Here is a 19,888-nt window from a genome sequence, read left to right as displayed (position 1 = left end):
ACCTCAGGCCAGCACGGCCGGGTGACATAATCCGTCAAGGTCAAAGTGTCATGGTCTGGGTTTTTAGCTGGTGATTTCCTGTTTTATGTGAAAGGATTATCCTGTCTGTTTTCCTGCCCGGTTTCTGATTTCACCCGAGTCTTATTAATCACTCCCTGTCTGTTTCCCCATATCAGTCATGCCTTCCTCCTGCATCTGCATCTTGTGTGTTCCCCGTGTACCCAATGTGTTCCGTATGGCTTTATGGTCTTTTATTGTATTTGTAGACATTTTGTTGCTTGAATTTTGAATTAAGGACTTTGGATTCTGGATTTTTGGTTTGTTCTTTGCTTTTGTTGGATTCATCGTTGTTCACCTTTTTGATGCTGGCTTTTTGGACTTAAAACATAAAGACTTGCATCATGTTCTTTTGCCTGAGTTAGGGTTAGCTCTTGTTGTCCCCTTCCTTCTCACTCTCTCATGGTTTGGATTATTAGTTTCATCATTTCCGGTATTATTTTGTAGCTTACATCCTCTTGTGTTACTTCACTTTTTACTTCCTGTCTTTGTCTGTTTTCCTGCTCTTTTTGCTGCTCAACTGTGTTCTTGCTTGTATCCTGTTTTCTTCCCATGTCTCCTCTGCTCTTGTGCTCCTGTGCCTGTTCCCCAGTGTTCCTGATCTGTTCTCTGTAGTTTAGTTTTATTTGTCCTTAGTTTTTGTATTTCTTTTTTAGCTGGTTCCCTTTTGACTTCCCGTTGCCTACCTTTTGTTGCCATTTTTCGGACTTAGGAGCATTAAAACCTACTCTTTGTTAGTCAGTTTGTCTGCATTTGGGTCCCTTTTTTTTTTTTAACTCTGACAGTGTGCGCTCTCAGTGCCATTTTAGTTATACTATAGCATTACATTGTGTATATCATATTACTTCCATGCCACAGACAACAAGAACGAGCAACGTTTCGACCACACTTGAATCGTCATCAGGTCAAACTGTTTGAGCCAGTCTGTTCAAAAACAGTTTGAACCAATGACGTTGACGAAGATCCCAGTGTGATCCAAACGTTGTCAAAGCTTCAGGATGGGCGTTTAAAAAGCCTCTCCTTCCACTCATATAACACTAGTATGTTATACGAGTGGAACCACAACCACACCACATTTTGTAGTCCATTTACTATCAATTACCTGTACTGAATATATACAACATGATATAGTGCGGGGGTGCCCAAACCTTTTCACTGGGAGGGGAATACTGAAATTGAATGGGTCAACACACCTACTTCATTGTTAATATGTAAAATGATCCAAAGTTCCTTCAATTAACCATCTTCACACTTCTCTCCATGTTCAGATTTAAAAACAAAAACATTATTAGGAGGCCTACATGTTTAAAGAGCATTTTCATCGACCTTTCAAATCACCCTGCCCTTAACATCACGTTATTATGCAAAAATAATGTGACGAAGAATTGGAGAAGAAATGTAAATTACTCAACTCATCTGTCAAGTCATAGCCTTCAGACATTTAATTCAGTACGACTCTCAGAAAACCGCATTACAAAGTCTGACACTCCTTGACAAACAGTCCAGACAGCAGGAATGTTATTTGGAGTAAATGAACCACAGCATGAAAAAACAATACTGAATGGGCTTTGTGTGCTTTTCAACTGCAATGTGTGGACATTTTAGTTGAACCACCCAAAGAACTAAGAAAAACATGAACATAATGTGAAGAAATACAACTTTTTACATTGCAATGGCAATGTGTTGAATTGCAGACATATCCACTTAAGTTAGCATGCTAACCAGCTAACTCCAGCCCATCCTGGTCCACAGCTCCTGTCCTCTGGTGCTTCAAACCTCCCGTCTGGACTGCTGGATGCACTGCTAACTGAGCTCCCTAGCTAATGGCAGCTACAGTTGGCAGCAGTTAGCTGATTCTCTGGGGATATAACCCCTTTTTGTTTTGAGTGTGACTTCAACCACTGGCATTTATCTTCATTTACGTGCCACCCACGCAGGCCTTTCTTTCCTCAGTGAAGTCTTTTTTTATGATGAATGACTGACAGCTTGTATGTGTGTGAGTACGGTGGGTGTATATAGTACATCGAAATCAACCGTTCTTGTCGAGAATTTGAGAAATAAAGTTTGCACTTTCGCCCGCACTCATGATAGCTTCGGTTATCGTGTCCTTCTACATATTTATAACAAGAAGTCCTGTTTTGCAAGCCTGATACTCGCTTGTGATAAGCTCCGTATCTTTTTGGTTTATCTTAGGTCAATAAACGCAAAAGCACAAAGAGGGCCTTGTGTTTACTCAATGGAATAAAATACCCTTAATGTGCTCTTTAGTTAACCGTGTGCACCACAGTGAAGGAAGGCCCTCTTGCCCTGAAACATTTTACTCCGCTTACAAACGGCCTGCCAACTGCTCTGCAGAAACTGGCGCACACTCAAAGCTGACCAGTTCAAACAGCTGGTGCCTCCACCAGCTTCACGCTCCGTCGGATCTGAGTGCTTAACTTCTTCAAACATGGGCTGGAGATGCGTGGTCAGGGTTTTTTTTTTTTCTTTCTATTTGGAGGACTGCAGAACTGGAGCGCTGACTCCTATCGACTTTGAGAAGATGAGAGTCCGCAAGCTGGATGTGTGTGGCTCAAAGGTGCTTGCAGTTCAGGAATCAACCAGGAGATGGCCATCATGTAACATCCTTGACTTGATTAGGACTGTGCTTCATGGCTTAACTGCAGTTGGAGCAGATAAGCTACGTTCTCCAAGGACTCTTTTCATGAAACGATGTAAAAAAGAGGCACAAGCTTCAACATCAGTGACGGAAGAATAAAAACAGGAAGCCCCGACCGCATCCACACTGTGAAGCCATTCATCATCTGCACTTGCTCAGCTTGCTGTCTTTGCCCAATGCACGCTGCAGGAAGACGTGCTCTTTTGTGACCCGCGTCCCCATCATGCCACATTGAACATGCCACACGCCACCGTCCAACAACCTTGGGGCGTGATTGATCAATTCCACAACTCCAATGACAACCAGTCATTTCTGTCACTTGTGGCCATCACTCACGACGCATGAGTCCAATGCTAAGAAAGGCCGCACACATGCAACTCCCTGGATACATCACACGACGCAGTGTTTGCTTTGATTAATGGAGCTCTGCTTTTCATTTTCTTTTCCCTGTCTCGCAGAAGACCATGCAGGGGGAAAAAAACAAGAGACTCGATGAACGGGGGGGCCTCGCTATGTCAATTTGAATTTAGGTATGTTGAATGAAGTGCACATGTATGCACTTCTGTTCAGTAAATGATTCATGCTAATGTGGCATATATCGAGAATATTAATTGCAAAGTAGCTGATACTGTTCTCTACCTCTATCTTTTAACATGCTCAATTTGTATCACAATATATGGAGCTTGTTAATCTGTTTTACAACCATTGCTTATCCAACGAGAGAGATTGCTGACCGTGTTATTTTGCAGCACTGCACTGCATTACATTCACATACAGTATATAAACACATATATATATATATATATATATATATATATATATATATATATATATATATATATATATATATATATATATATATATATATGTGTGTGTGTGTGTGTGTGTGTGTGTGTGTGTACTTACTCTGCAGCATCACTGGGTCAGCTAGGGCACCCTGGTCAGACCACTGCTGTTGGTAACTTTACCATTCAGGTTACAGGTGTCCACCAGGTCCTCTGTGAGATGTGTGTTTTCCTTGAATGTTATCTGTTGGTTTTCAGTAAAATGGGAAAAAAAAAAAAAAAAAAAAAAAAATACTGTTTGTCCAGGCTTGAAAGGGACAGTTCACCTCCAAATCCAAAATACACATTATCCTCTGTATGACATACCCATCTAGATTGTTTGGAATTTGGTTATAGATTTGATTAGTTAGGTTCAACAGGACATTGTAAAAGAAGACCCTGAGATCCAGGTCCTTGTTCATTCCCAAAGGTGTCAGAGTCTCTCGTCCAATATGTGGTTGTTGGTGTGAGTTGACAAGTTTTCAGCCATAGAGATGTCTGCCCTCTCTTGAATCTAGTGCAACTGGATGGTGCTTGGCTTGTGGTGTTCAAAGCCCTCAATAATACATAGCCAAACTTAAGTCATGATATGTTGCAGTTATCACTGTTAAAGAGTGTTGGGTCAGTAATCCATGCCTCTGCTCGCCCCACCCATGCATTGAAAGAGAAAAAAACATTTTCCGGTATCCCTGCCCACTTTATCCAATCATCCTCCTGTTTCCTGCTCTGCCTTGCGATTGGCACTCCACTGTCCATATGGTGACATAGAGAGGAGGGAGGGGATTGCTAACTGCTTAACGGATGGGAAGTTAGCCAAAACGATGATGCATCTTTCCAGAAATCCTGGTCTGGTTACACAATAAAAATCTACTGACCTTGTAGGAACTATTTTCTTTCCTTATCACCGCACAAAAGGAAACATGTATCTAAAAAAAAAAAAAAAAAAAACAACAGTCTGGTACACTTGGTTCCTCTGATGTTGTCAGGGTTAGGGTCCTGAGGTTAGGAATGAGCAACAATCTCCAAACTCTCAGCTAATGTTACCTTTTTCCAACCCGCTCTGGAACTGCTGTGAGGCATGGCAACAGCGTTCCTCCTCGGAGAAAGGCCTGCTTAAAGATGTATAAGCTGTATTTTAGGCTGAGGGCACTGTTCAAAAGGTCTTTAAAGGTTAAGTGATCTCATGGCCCCATCAGCCAAAGTCAGAGAGCATTTGTACGTCACAGAGTGCATTTCGCAAAGTAATTTATCAAAAGCCATTTGCCCGACTCGCCTATTTTTATACGCCCCAATATTACAGAGCCGTGTCAGAATTAAGGTTTCAGTAAACCATTAAGAGTCCAGACCTGGTATGATCTTAAACAATACATTAAAACGTAGATTCCACTCATAATGATAGCCAGTCTTCTATTTGTCGGCTTGGACCAATGAAAATATAGGAATGCCACCAAGAACTGGTTTAAAGTTAAGGGAAGCCCTGAGGGATGACTGCCCATGGATTGCATGGACTGTATACGCTCTGTAGATAAGGATTGTAGGTATTGGGGGATCTTATCCTGATGTCGAACTGCAGCCGAAATTGATCTCCAGGTGATTCCATGATGACTTCTGGTCTGCTGGCAGATGATGCAGTTAAACCCTTGGGCCTCGTAGCCTGAGGTGGACTGGGAGATACGCAACTAGCAATCAGAAGTTGCTGCGGGAAGTCTCAAGAACTGACCATATCAACATTTGCTGTAAATGGTAGAAAAAAGTGCCTCAGGCTTCCCAGCGGTCCTGTCCACCACAGTGAGTAGATGTGTGAAACTGCAAGAGAGGGGATGGACTCCCACTAGGTTTAAATCGAAATGCCAAAATCACTGTTCGGGCTTCTTGAACAGTTCTAAATGAGACTTGAAGTCCAACTGGAATTCTGTTTACAGGCTCTCTAACCCCAAGTTCCCTGGGGAGGTCATCGGTGAGGTTACTGGGGAAATGATGACCTAAATCTTAATGAGTGTATGATATGCTGTACCAATTGCTCTAAGAACAAGAACAATAAGCATCCTGATACCATGCAAAAAGCTGTTAGTAGGTTTGTATTTCTCAAGTTTTTCCTCACTCGAATCGAGAGTCTAAGGACAGAGGATGTCGCTCACTGTACAGATTGTGAAGCCTGCTGAGGCAATATGCTTGTGATTTTGGCCTATATAAATAACACTGATTTGATTTGAGGGTGGGGATTGCAATTCTGGGAAAAAAGATAGTTGGTTGTTGAGTCTTATTCCTAGGGTGTCAAATTCTGATGCTTTGGGTCAGAATTTCAGGCTGAATACCGGGCCAAAGCGCCTGCATTTCATCATATTCCTGCAAACTCTGCAACCAGTGGTTAGGGCTTGTCAGCTTGGTCGTGAACGATACTGACATGTTTGACCATGAACGAAAATGTCAAACAGAAAGGCAGCAGTTTAAGTTTGTGCCTGTTGAACAGCAGGTTCGGACCTCTGGGTTAGAAAATATGTCTGGCTGCCACCAAGAAAACAGTTGATGCCTATTTCAAGATAGAGACAAAGCCCATACTCAGTCAAAACCCAGCCCGAGTCAGCTAGGCAATTGATTTTTTTTAGCCTGCAGGCCCTCCTCTTGAGAGGCTCATACTTTCGATGAATGCAAGACGAAGAAGCTGTAATTAAAATTCACCACCTCCAACAGCTCGAGGAGGACTCCAATGGTTTTGGGGTCATGGGCAGTAAGAAAAGACGGTCAACCTTTTGGCTGTGATTTATTCTTGAAAATATCCCATACGCCGTGCACGTATCTCTATGCCCTCTTGACAACCAATTGAGTCATAACATATTCGAGTGGGCGATGATTATTTTACTGGCCGGTGCCAAACTAAGCAACAGAGAAGGTTGAAGACGAAGAAGAGGCCATGAAAGTGGCTGTGTGAAATATTCCTCAAGCCGTACATATTGATCATTTTTGTTCATCCACTTGTAGCGTTGCTATCCTCAAAAAAAGAAAGAAATCCTCTTTCAAATACAAAAGAAGCACAGAACTCCAGTCTTTTCCTGTGCAGAGCTACAGTTTTTTTTTTTTCATGTCTTGACATAAATTAGCCAAATGTATTACGTCCCTGTGGAAATCTGAAGGTGGGAGGGGATGATGGTGACTGAGTCGAGAAAGTAATGAGACATGACAAAGAGGGTTTAACAAGAAACAGGTGGCATATTGATGTTAATGACAATTAAGTGGATTAATTGACCAAGTGGGATTATTTCATCAAGAAGGACTGACATTGGGAAATCTAAGGAAGAGGAGACAGATTGGGAACGAGCAGGGGAAGTGCCAAATTGAAATTGAACAAATTAAAGCCCAAAGTATCCAAACAATTAGAAGAATTAGAGTGACGGTGGCCAGGGATTAGATCAGTAGTCACATCACAACATGAACAAGTTAGCGAGAGCATATGTGCTCAAAGTCTGTCAATGTTTGCATCTGTTAGCTTAACGTTGCGTTAGCAAATCCTTTGGGCACTTACGAGCAGCTGCAACAAGCTGTAAACAAAACACTCACATAGTCTTTTAAATAAATGTATGATGCCTGCTTGAAATGTTTCTTATTAACAAATCAAACAGACAGTCAGCCACACCAGCATTCATTTGGAGTTGTGTTTCTAGTTTCTACCAAGTCCAACATTGACCTCCCTTTTAGCTCTGTTTTGGGCTCCACCAACAACTTCTTGCTCTTTAGCTGCTAAAAGCCCTGGTATGTTCACCAGCCAGCTGCTAACTCTGATGGCGAGTGTTTAGAAATGAAGCAGAGAGAAAGGAAAAGTGGTGAGAGTAAACCAAACGTTAAGGTTGCTAGCAGAGGAACCAAAACAATCAGCTGAAAGACGCTGAATCCGCATAGCGCTGAACGGAACTGCAGAGTTGGTGATAATGTTGGGGTGCTACGATTCCTACGAACCTATTTTACATAATCATTTGATCCAGTGGTAATTAAAACATGTTGATCATAGCAGCTTTAATGCATTGTTCCTTGAAGGTACCTTGTTTTTTTCAAATCTGCCTTTGAAAGACCTGTAAAAAAGCCAAATTAATGCGATGGGTTTTTAAACGTGTCATACAGTCAAAGCACAGGTGTTACTAATAACACTAATGATGGCTCTGTTGTAAGGGTTCCAGCACAGTGCCAAATGTATTGAGGGAGAAGAAGCAAAATGGAATTCAGCCATCTTTAATTCATTATTTACACCTGTGCTTTTCATTGTGTGACATGTCAAAGTGTCTTCTGTGGAAAAGGCCTGTTGGTGCAAGGACAATCATGGATCGAAGAATGCCACTTTCCGGAGAGGCTCAGACTTTGTGGCATCATCACAAATGACAGGTATGATGGGACAAGTCATGACACGCCAATCCCATGTTTCTGTAGCAGAGGTGTGGAGGGCTCTCTCTTTGACAATGCACTGGACATGTATCTCATGATTTTTTATGTATATCAGAACAACTGACCTAGGAAATAGAAATGATTGTTTTGAATGTTTGTTTTATGAAATAATCATCACTGTCTCCTAAAAATCAAAAAACACCTTCACCACACTGTACTTTGAAGCCTGTTCTTTCACCAAGCCTGTAGTCTTTTTAAAGAATCTCACTGTCTTACTGTCAAAAATCTTAAAGGGATATTCTGGTGTAAGTTTAATCCATGGTCTAAATCACCGTGAAACTGTGTTAGACTCCCTCTCGAGAGATCAAGTTAGCAGACCGCTAATTTACGGAGTTTTATCAACCTTAGAAATGACCGCACGACAACAATACACTGCAGTAAATGGATCCAAATATAAACCGCCACCAAAAAGCCATAAATAATGCTCAGAACAGCACCAAACTTCAGCAACAGTACAAATAGGGTCTCAGCACATAGTCCGGGGCATCTAACCTCCACTAGCTTAGCTGGATTTCTATTGGGAAGCTAAAAACAGAGTGAAGGGAACAATTACCGAGTGCGGTTAGAAATTCTCAATTCTGTTCTTTTCCCTGTCCGCTCTCGATAATAACTGTTAGAAACTGGCAGGTAAGACACATATGAACTTTGATTGCTTTTCCATGGAGTCATAATCATACATTTTCATCCATGAGCAGCGCAACTCTACTGCACTCGGTAATCGACTCGTCGGGACTTCCCGTCAACAGGAAGCTGCTGCAGAAGAGTGGTAAATTTAGTCAGCTTTAGTCTATTTAGTCAGTAGAAATCCAGCGAAGCTAGTGGAGTTTTAATGCCCCCGACTATGTGCTGAGACCCTATTTGTACTGTTGCTGAAGTTTGGTGCTGTTCTGAGCATTATTTGTGGCAGTTTATATTCGGATCCATTTACTGCAGTGTATTGTTGTCGTGCGGTTGTTTCTGAGGTTGATAAAACTCCGTAAATTAGCGGTCTGCTAACTTGATTTCTCGAGAGGGAGTCTAACACAGTTTCACGGTGTGTTAGACCATGGATTAAACTTACACCGGAATATCCCTTTAACAGTTATGTGTCTATTTCTTATAACCGGGTAAGCTCATCTGTCTTTAGTTGAAATAACAGAATGAGTAATGATGAATGAATAAAGAAAATCCTTGTTTCCTGTTAATTATAGTTAGGTTGGGATTATCAAGATACAACATTTAAAATAAAGGGTCAAATCAAAGCAGCAGAGGCCGACATATAATTATTCACGTCTAGTCTCTCTTTTAGTCTCAAGCGTCTAAGACAGTGAATCCTACATTTTCCATAATGCAGCTCGATAATGACTTCTTGTTATACACACTTTTCTGTTTTCCCGTCGTGTCCTTTAAACTCAACCATCCCAGTTTGAAACAGCTTTTCTTTCTAAATTTTCACTGTGTAGTATTCGCTGTGAGGCCAGCTGACAAATGGGATGACACCAGGTCAGTTGCTCCGGGCCACAGGTCATGGGACAGTCCACGAGGACCCTCTACCCCTAGAAATAACATGCTAGAGGGGACTTTTGGAGATCAGGCAGGAGCAAGACGGCCCTGGTGACCTTTAATTTTTGTAAATCCAAAATCATTTTCATATGGCCATGTGAATACTCACACTAATCCACTTGAGTGTGAGCAGATTCACTGAGAAATATGAGAACTAATCAGGGCCTTTGGTGGTCGTCCACAGGTGATTGCTCTTTTGATGCGGCAGCACAAAAACCTTGGAACAGCCGTCCCCAGCCCATCACATCTTCAGAATCTGTGGTTGAGCTTGTCACAAACGCATTTCAATAGGTTAGCATTCTCACCAATTCTCCCAGCTTTGCATCACTTTGACTTTAATTCTCATCTTGAGCTGAACATTTTTGAGTTCGCATCATGTACGCGTTTGTCTTTACCCGTGAGTCGGTATGTTTGTTGGAACAATGTGTCCTAAATACCCCCCCCCCCCCCCCCCCCACACACACACACACACACACACACACTCATTATGATTTTTGACTTTCTGTTTGACATGTCCCTTTAACCCCCTTGTTCCAGCAGCCCCTGCAGTGCGCGCTTCCTCCGTCAGAGGGCGCGTCCACAGCTCCCAGCGAAAAAAAAAAAAAAAAAAAGGAAAAAAAAAAAACCCCTGAAACTCACATTCTCGGAGTATGGAGCCACTTTGACAAAGTGTGGACACACCACCCAACTCTTCACCTTTGCGTGAGGTAATCGGCCCGCGTGAGCTCGCTCGGAACACCTGGCTCGGCGCGGACGCTTTCTCCTCAGGATCTGTGCAGCGGCAGCAGCTCGGGGTCGGGAGTTGGGACCGCTAAACATCTCCGTCCGAGGAGGGGAAGCGAGGAGAGTGGAGACGCGAGAGGGGAGAGGACATGAGCGGAAGGGAAGGCAGAAATCACTGAAAGGCGAAGCTGGATACACGCGCAACGCGGATTCGGGCGTGCGTAAAGGCGCAAAACAAAGTAACGTTCACGGGATAAATGTAAACACTGCTATTTTTCTTTCTCTGCTTGGACACGTTTCCGCTGCCGGGGAGCGTTGTTTAGACTGTGTTGCGGCGGAGGAGACTGATCCCGGCGCTGTGGAGTGGAGAGAGCGCTCCGTGTGTTATCTCCTCTCTTTCCTTTATTGTCAGCTGTGGAAATTACGCAAAGTTCTCGTCTTTGGCGTTCAGTTTAGATGCAAATGCGGTAGGTGAGTCCCGGCGTACGGACTTGAAACGCTGCTTTTTTCTCTCTCTCTCTCTCTCTCCCTCTCTCTCTCTCTCTTCCTCCCCACATTTGTATACCGGGCTGTGCTGTTTGGTTCACTGAAATGTGAGACACCAGCGAAGTCGACACATGACAAACCGCTGCATCCAGCTGTTTCGTTACCCGCCGCCGCCGCGCTGTAAACCCCCATTCACGCCTTTTTGGATTGGATATGCGAAGAAAAGTTTTTAAGAATGAAGAGGAGAAAATTCCCATAGCACGCCTCTGTTTCACGCCGCCGCCGTCTGCCGGAGTGGATCTGTTGACACGGTGTTGTTGTTGTTATTGTTGTTGTTCTTCTTCTTTTAGTCGTTTTCGAGCCCCTCGTCAGTTCCATGTTGTGGCGAGAGCAGAGCTGACATGCGCCTGGGATGGGGATATAGCGCGGTGACCTGCTGCGATTAACGTGCGCTTGCGAAATTGCCCGATTAGCGAGCTGATAGTGAATGAGTGAGCGGTGAGGGGAGCCGACCGTGTAGTGCCCGCCTGCCCGCCCGCCTGTCTGTCTGCCTGCGCGCCTGCGAAACCAGAAGCACTTCGAGGGACTCGGGTTTACCCGCTTTGCGAGGAGATCCTCCGGAGCCGATATGGAGGAGTGGAGACAATGCGGGCGGTGGTTGATAGACTGCAAGGTCCTGCCCCCCAACCACCGGGTCGTGTGGCCCTCGGCGGCCGTCTTCGACTTGGCACAGGCCCTGCGAGACGGGGTGCTCCTGTGCCAGATGTTGCACAACCTCTCCCCGGGATCTGTCGACCTGAAGGAGATCAATTTCAGACCCCAGATGTCACAGGTGAGTCCAACCTGCACACATGAGTGGATTTAACCCCCCCAGGCTATGTCTTTTTTTCACTGTATGCACTGTACTGCTCTGCTTCCTTGGGGTTCCATGCATTGCCTTGATTGTTTTGGAAAGCATCTCATTCCTGGGTTTTTGACAGATTTTTTTAACCGGAAACCTTCCTGTTGCAACAAGCCCAGCTTCAGAGACACTATCAGTGTAACGCAGCACATATCAAGGTCTATTCAGGTTTGCACAGGTGAGGGAGCGAGGTGCCACCCCCGCAGATAAGTGCTGGTTGCCTCCTGCCCGATCTCAAGTCGATCTCGCCTCTGGAACTGTGTGGTTTTTCCTCTTCTTTCTTTCAGGCTTGCTGTTTCACTTTCTGACCAGGAAGTGGGTTTATTGTTGAGCATTTGAACTCTCTGCGTTCCTCCGCACACTCTACTCGTTGTCAGTCGCCAGGATGAGTCAGGGAAATGAAGTCGCAGTCCCTCTGCAATGACAGCTGCAACATCTTCATTTGCTTTTGATTAGAGGGGTCTTAATTAACTATTATCCTGTCAGTTTCGCTGACGGCGCCCGACATGATAATCTGCCGAAAGAGGAGCGAGTAAAGCGCTCACCACCCCTGAATCCAATAATCTGAAACAGGTCCCTTTTTAACTTTTGTTGAACTTGTCTGACGAAAAGGGGAAAAAAAAAACCCCAGAGAGTTGCCATGTTTGTTGGAAAGTTCTGCTGCCAACCTTCTTGATCCTAGTAAACACCACCTCAACCGCGGTGGGAGTTTAAATCCAAAGCTGAGGTCGAGGTGCGTTTTGGACTGTTACCCGCGTCACGGCGCAGGAGAGTAGGCGGGAAAAGACAAACCGAAGTTGTCTGCGAGTCCTTTTTGCGGAGGAACTTAAAGAGGAACACTGGTGTTTAGTTACACTCAAACCCAAACATGCGTCTACGCGGTGGCGCTATTAGAGGTTTGGATCGTCGCACAGCTCAGTTTATGTTGAGGCTCACTCCCCACCTCAGCTCAGTCCTGCTCCCAAAGCCAGTGTGAGGAAGTGTAGCGTGCCGCAGGAAGTTTACGCGACCACAGCAGAGTGTGTAAGCGGAGTTAAAGTGTGCTGTGGCAAACATCCCTATTGACTTTTATTCACCCTGGAGTCTGGTCTTAAGGAGCTCTGAGCCCTCTATGACTGTACGATGAGATGTCAGATTCAGGGTGTGTTTGGTTACTCTCATTGCCGTGCCCACGGAGGCCGAAAACAGCTATCGCACCAGAGCGGTTGCCCTCTGACAGCACATTTGTCTGATATTCTTGGCACACCTTCGGTGACCCGTTTCTGTCATAATAATGTGTGAATGTGTGTGTTGTGTCTGTGTGTCTGTCTGGATTCCAGTCTGTGTTGTTGGTGGTTGCTTTCGAGTAAATATTCTTTGCCTTTTTTTTCTGCTTTATGTTTTTTAAGCAGCATTAAATCCAGTAATCGGGGAGGGGGAAAGAAAATGCACTGACAGCGATGATAGATTAACCCCTGACAAGCAGCAGAATGCTGATTGCGAGCGTCAGTTTGTCACAGTAGTAAGGATGGCATCCGGTTGAATAGTCGCACAGTCCTGACGAATTATTATCATTTGAAAGCACAGAGCCTCGCAAATGCACACAATCTCCACAAATCAACGCAGTTAAGAAAAAAAACAAAAACATGCCCATTATTTTGAGGCAAGAAAAAAACAAAGCAGCATTTGTGCTTCTATAAATGTGCCTCTGTATCATTTAGGCCAGCTGTACTTCCTGATATTAAACTCAGAAAAGTCTAGTCTAGCCTTTCCGGAGACACCCAGTCGCCACTATAAAATGTTGGCGTTGTGCATTTCTGCAAACCCCCAGATACATGAAAATCTGTTCATTTTCATACGTATCCCACCAACACTTCTGCAACATGTGCTTTAGTGCTTATAAAGCTACCCCGGAACAAGAAGAGAGTGTTTTCAGTGACGTAAGGTCAAGAGGCGCCATATAGCACGATTAATCTGTGTTTTAAAAAAAAAAAAAGATAAATTATATTGACAGCCCTAGTTTCAACATGTAACCGTGAAACCGCTAAATATTTTTAATGAGAGACCACTGAATGATGCAGCGTTTCAACATTTGTAATTTGGGGCATTTGGGGTAATTTCCAACCAAAAACGGAGTATTTTTAACGACATTCCCAGCCGTGTTTGTGGCAACTGAACCGCGCGTGCCAAAACATGATCTTCTCCTAACCCCAACCAAGTGATTCCTCTGCCTAAACCTAACCAGACCATAAGCGCAGCATTGTTATAACAGAAAAATGATTGAACATTGAGAAACGTAAAGTTGCAAAAAAATAAGAAATGTAACGTTTTAATATATCCAGTGCAGTTTCACCACATCCATGGTTTGCAGAAACGTACATTGCCAACATTTATCCTGGTGATCCGGTGGCTCACAGAGGCCGGGATCAGGATTAAACAGGATCCAGAATAGCGGCCATTGATTTTTTTTGGCTGCGTGCACAAAAAAATTAACGAGTTGATTATTGAATTTACCGAGCAGACATGCAAGAAATATGAAGTCAAAGTTAAAGCTGGGGTCTGGGAACAGGTGATGGTCAACCTCTTGTCTAATTTCATAAACTAAATGCATTAACACGAGCGATGAATTACTGAAAATAAATGTCGGTCGCGGCGCTCTCTCTCCCCTTTCCCTTGGAACCGCCCCTAGCCTCGACTTATCAGCTCCAGAAGCTACTGCCTCCCATGATTACAAGGCGAGCGAGAGGTCTGGATGGCATGCTTTGATCCGCCCACTAATCCCATGCTCCCAGTCCCACTGTGTCGATCCGCGGCGAGGGTGGAAGGGGTGTCCTCAGAGACAAATTGGGTTAAACAAAATCCTGGCAGCAGAACAGTGGTGTGTGATTTATGATAAGGGAAAGGTCAGAGCGCATGTGCTCTAACACTCCGAACACACCGAGTCAGTGGCTCAGCCGAGTGAAGAGGAGCAGAAGCCGAATAATTACATGATTTGCCCGCGACCAAATGTCTCTTCTGCTCTTGCGCGGAGGCTAATACTTTTATGAAATTGACTTTTGTCTCTGAATGTGACTCGCGGTTTAACAGCCATCGCATGCTCTAATAAGTCCGACGTGGGGGAGCAGGTGTTGGCGGTGGTTAGAACGCCATGTGACCCTGCATCGGAGCCGAGCTTTAGGTGAAAGAGCAACATTCAGTCAGACGGGATGTGCTTCTCCTTTTAACGACAGCCCACTAATTCTATTCAGTTGCTGCCGTTAACAGGTTCTCATCACAGCAATGCTTTACACTTTGGCACTGATCCCAGTTTGTGCTCCAGTGCATTATCATTGTCTGAATGCATTCCGTCGAGCTCAAAAGGGAAGTCATCACAGCAACAGTGAGTTCATACCGTGCTGTTACTGGAAGGCATTTATCGAGAAGTGTGTGTGCTATAAACTGGCATCTGTAATTACAGTGCCACATGTTGAGTGCGCCATCCAGCCGTGACTTTTTAAAAGGTCTTTCTACTCTTACAGGTCCACTTTGCAAGAAAGTGGGTTTCTTGAGTCTCATTCCCAACTGGTATGGCACCCGTCCTGACCTATAATCCCAAAGTGTCGGGGCCAGGGAACGAGATTCAAAATTGAACTTTAATTGGAGGTTTTTAAATGGTTTGTGGGTGGATGATTTGGTCAGTATGAGGCGGTAAAGGGTTTATTTGAATTGTCGTACCTTGATTCGGCCAGCACATTGGCTTAAGGAGGTCCAAAACCAAACCATGCCAAAAAGGGGGACTTCCTGTGTTGAGTTTGCATGTTCTCCTCATGTCTGCATGGGTTTTAGTGCTGAAACACCAAGTAAATGAGTCAGACAGCAGGGCTCCACGTGGACTTTTTACACTGGTTGCACTGTTGTGCCTCACAACCACTGACTGATTTAAAGAAAATAAAACCTTTTAACCACACCGAAAGAGTTTTTCATGTGCACCGGAAAAAATGCCTCGATGCGTCGATGAGAATCTTTTATCAGGTAAAAATTCCGGACGTCTGCTGTTTCCTGTCCTTTTACGTCGAACATCTTTGTGTTTTGTACCGCTACGGGGACAAAGCAAGCGCGTTAAAGGCGCAATCTTCGATGGGCTGAGGCAATGTAAGATAAGTTATGACGACTTTTCATGGTTTTGTGACATTTTGTAGACAAAACAATGGGAATGAATCACAAGGCTCAGTGGCTTCGCTCCGTCTGCTTAACTTTCCTCCTGCAGTCGAAAGGAATGTAAGTTAGGTGAACTGGTCCATGAATCGCCCGCGTGAGTGCCGTCGTCTAGCTATATGCATCATCGCTGACCCGTTGCCAAGTGCATGCCGGGATTGGTCCACCCTCTTGTGGTGTTTAAGATTATGAAAAGAAAAGAAGCGTCGGTAACAACTGTAGGAATGCATAAACACTTGACATTTTCTGTTGAGCAGCGACTGAAACATTTGAACTCCCGGTCTGCCTGTGAGGGGAAAAAAAATAACAGTGTTGCTGTTGTACCTGTGAACAAGAAAACAAACACAATTAGCACCTACTCAAAGGAGGCTGGAAGGTGACTCGCTGAAGTCTTGGCTCAACTCGAAGGTGCGAACATGTCTGCTGGCATGAAAATGAGGAAGGTCGCTGCGAAATCAGCGCTCAGCAGTGTGTGACTGAATAAATAACGGTTGAAAATGTGAAAGGGGGAAATGTCCATTCAGGCGTCCCTTCCAGTTCCTGGTGAGGAAGTCGCACCGTTTATTGTCATATTCACGAAGTAAACATACATGTAAAACAGTGAACCGAATGTGTCTGACACCTGAAGTAACTGTCTGTATGTGTAGTTTATAAGTGCGGCAGTAATATCATGGAGAGAAACTGTAAAATATGTATGTTTGTACAAAATCTGTCTAAGTTCATATTTCTCTGCCTTGAATGTGTGCAGAAGAGGAGTGCCCCCAGCAAAAAGAAACTGTCAAGATGACCTTCATTTAGGTGGTCAAGTAAATCCCTGATAGTGTTTTTTAAAAAGATGGCGTGGCTTTTTCCTCCCCACCTCGGGGTCCTAAATGGATGCCTAATGAGCACTGGTGTTCGGAGACGCTTGGTGTACCTATCAAGAATCCAGCGCCTCAGGCTGCGTCTGAAAGACAAGACCGAGCTCTGCTCTCTGAAGCCTTTTGTGTGTTCTGCAGTGTTTTTTTTTTTTCACTCAGCCATTCTCATTCTTTTTTTTTTTTTTTTTTTTTTCCTGTTAGTGAGGTAGTTGTGAATGCCTTTGGGATGACTCAGGCGGATACGTATGTGTGTGCCGCTGTGCTTTTGTTTTTCGCTGTGTATGTGTGTGCGCACGTGCTTGTTATGGTTATGTCTGTAAATGTGTGTCTGTCTGTCTGTCTGTCTGTCTGTGTGTGTGTGTGTGTGTGTGTGTGTGTGTGTGTGTGTGCGAGAGAGAGAGAGAGAGAGAGATAGAGAGAGAGAGAGAGAGATGTTACAGTAGCCTACCTGTGTTCAGACTGTATCACTGTTGGCTGAGCCCAGAGCTCTCCTGGAGCGTCTCGGTGCTCCACGGGGCTCCAGATCTCACACAGAGCCTGCCGCTTCCACTCACAGTAATTGAGGTTCTTCCTCTTTGTCCAGCTCCCACCAGAAATATTGGCAGCTGCCGGCAAGTAACAGGAGCTGATTGAAGTACAGTTTTTCCTTTTTTTTTTTCTCTGATTATTCGATTCATGCATAAGAAATGGCTGTATACATTGCAGCGAGATTGGCACCTTTTCGAAAGCCTTTTTGATGTAAACTATGGTACCCTCGTGATTGGTGTTGGGGGTTGGCATACATAATAAAGCTCAGTCTATAGCCTGTTTCTTAACTGTCCGGTAATGCCAGAGAATTCAGCTGAGCCCAACTTTCACATTCACACACAAGCTGATTTTGAGCAGAAAAAGCTGCTTCCATGCGCACAATACTTTTGTTGGAAGAATTAACATCGTATGCCCAGAGAGATCTATCTAAAAACATGAACAGTGAAGCAGTAATTTAGTATATAGTCACTCTTAAACTACTGCTCTAAAATGTGGTATAGTTTGCAGTCGGAATTGGCATATGACGATGTCTACAGTGATGGACGATGACATCGTTGTTTATGAATTTGAGGTAGCGTATCCCCTCAGTGTTGTCTTAAGGCAGCGGTTGCGTATTAGCTCACCACTCTAGCCGCTGCTCTTTCCCACCGTTGCTCTGACATGAATCTCCAACTGTCTCACCCTGCAGAGGAAACCATCTCCCGCTACCACCGACATACATCCCTGTGCCAGGTGTAAAAAGTGTCCTCGTCTCCGCACCACATGACTGTAGCTTAGCATAAAACATATGCATAAAACAATGTTGGCCGACTAGCCAGGGAAGCTAAGCTGAGAAAACTGTGTATGAAATTGGCGCGACTAAGAGAAACAGCGGCCTGCAGAAAAGAAACACTGCTGCCACAAGTTTAACCCAGTGTCTTTGGTTCGCCTAACTGAGCTGGTTTAATAAGAAAATAATAAACGGGTCACAGAGATGTCATTTTAGTTCACTTAGCAGCGACACACTTCTTTTCATTTCCTCTCCCCACATATCACAAATGACAACAACTGTTGCCCTACGGCAACTCTGAGGGGACACACCACTCAATTGTGCTCTCTGGCTGGAGCTTTTTAAATCACGACGTTACGATGGTCAGGGATTAGAAGTCTCTGACTGTCTGCTATTGGCTATCCATAATAGTTCGGCCATACTCTCAGAACTGTCACCTGTACATAAACAAAACATGAAGCAATGAACACAAACATAGACGTGCCACAACGACAGAAGAGTTATCAAAGCATTAGCCTAATGGACATAAAGAAATGGAACAGACTGACTGATAAAGTTGTAATGGCTAGTTAGCATTGGACACAAACTGATTGATAGCTACACAGCCACTGGGTTGTCGTCGCCTAAGAAGTTGTTACGGCTAACGCACTGGCAGGGGAGTTTTGGTGTTCACAGCGCAGCACAGGAGCTTCGGACAACTTGGAGAAAGAGGCTTTTCAAGGCCTGCGGCTAGCTGGTTAGCGGAATGTCCTTCAGGTTGTGGACAAAACAAGACGTGGCTCATCACTGACTCTACAACTGCCCCTGCTTATAACTCCAAAACCTCTGTTTTAACGAGCTCTGCAGGGTTGGAAATAAGATCAGAGAGGGTGTATAACCCAGTAAATGACATGCAAGGCCACCTACTATTCTGAAATCTGTGTTTGTGACCATTTTGGGGTGGGGGGTGGCGACTACTGTAGCCAGCCACCCCCCGTGCCTCCCTGAGGGGTAATTTAATCTCAGCGTTTGGTCTACTGTTGACCCCGTGACCCCGGCACCCGCCGGATGCAGGTAATACTACTAATGGAGCTCGTTATGGACACGTCCTCGGCTGCACAGCTGGGACGGTGCCACTGGAAACTAATAGGATTGACAAGGAGGGAATGCGTCTAGGCCAGGGTTTTCTAACCTCTTGTGTGAGCTAATCCCGCTGCTTAGGTCAGGAAAATCATTTTAACTGTAACTTCAGGTATTTGTATTGCTTGTGTGATGACATTTTCACATCTGGCCTTCAAACAACATGTCATTTCTTGAGGGAATGGAAGTACCCTTTGGCTCAACTTTCTCGTGTCACTGGCAAGCAGTTGTGTCTTTCGCAGTGACTCACGTATAGTTCAGGGGCAATAGGTTTTTTAACTATTTAGCAATTCCTACATGATAAGAAACTAAATTAGATGTTTGTAGACAACGTGTGAGGCCATTTGTACGCGTTTATTTTGTGATGTCGCCTTATCTGTAGATGGCTGACAATGAAGGTCTGAGAGAAATGATAGTATTACCAATAGCAATAATGGCCAAAGCTACGAAGAGATAAATAAATAAATAATATCCCTTTAATCCCAGGGGATTTATCAGAGGACACAGCACCGCATTGATCTTTTGGCATCATACCTCTTTTCGCACTGAGGTAAGATTGCATAGCTGAATAGAGAGGAGTATTCCGGGAGCTGGTAGGAATTCATTGTCCTGTTCAAGGTCACTTCACCGGGACCGGATGCCTCGCAGCAGGAAGAAGCTTGAACTTTGTCAAGTTGAAGGACAGTCTTGGTACCCACTCGGTCTAAAAATAGATATTCCCTTAGAAACAGGAGTGAGACGGTGTAAAAAAACAATTTTTTTTTACATGCTTCTGCCCAGCAACTTCTTTTCCATTAATGACATTTTAATGTAAGA

General features: G+C 44.3%; 1 protein-coding gene across 11 annotated transcripts in view; it reads left to right on the top strand.

The window, feature by feature from the left end:
• The first annotated feature begins 10,133 nt into the window (after positions 1-10,133).
• vav2 (vav 2 guanine nucleotide exchange factor) overlaps positions 10,134-19,888 on the top strand; it is a 238,393-nt gene continuing 228,638 nt past the window's right edge. For 7 of the 11 annotated variants that reach the window (XM_030434886.1, XM_030434885.1, XM_030434878.1 and 4 more), the window contains exon 1: positions 10,134-11,554. In XM_030434886.1, the coding sequence (XP_030290746.1) occupies positions 11,351-11,554 (204 nt within the window). In that variant the 5' untranslated portion in view covers positions 10,134-11,350. The remainder of the gene's footprint in view (positions 11,555-19,888) is intronic. The other 4 variants (XM_030434881.1, XM_030434877.1, XM_030434883.1 and 1 more) reach the window with 1 other exon arrangement.

This window comes from Sparus aurata, chromosome 12, assembly GCF_900880675.1.
Source record: "Sparus aurata chromosome 12, fSpaAur1.1, whole genome shotgun sequence".
Taxonomy (NCBI): Eukaryota; Metazoa; Chordata; class Actinopteri; order Spariformes; family Sparidae; genus Sparus; species Sparus aurata.
This window is presented reverse-complemented; position numbering and strand designations above follow the sequence as displayed.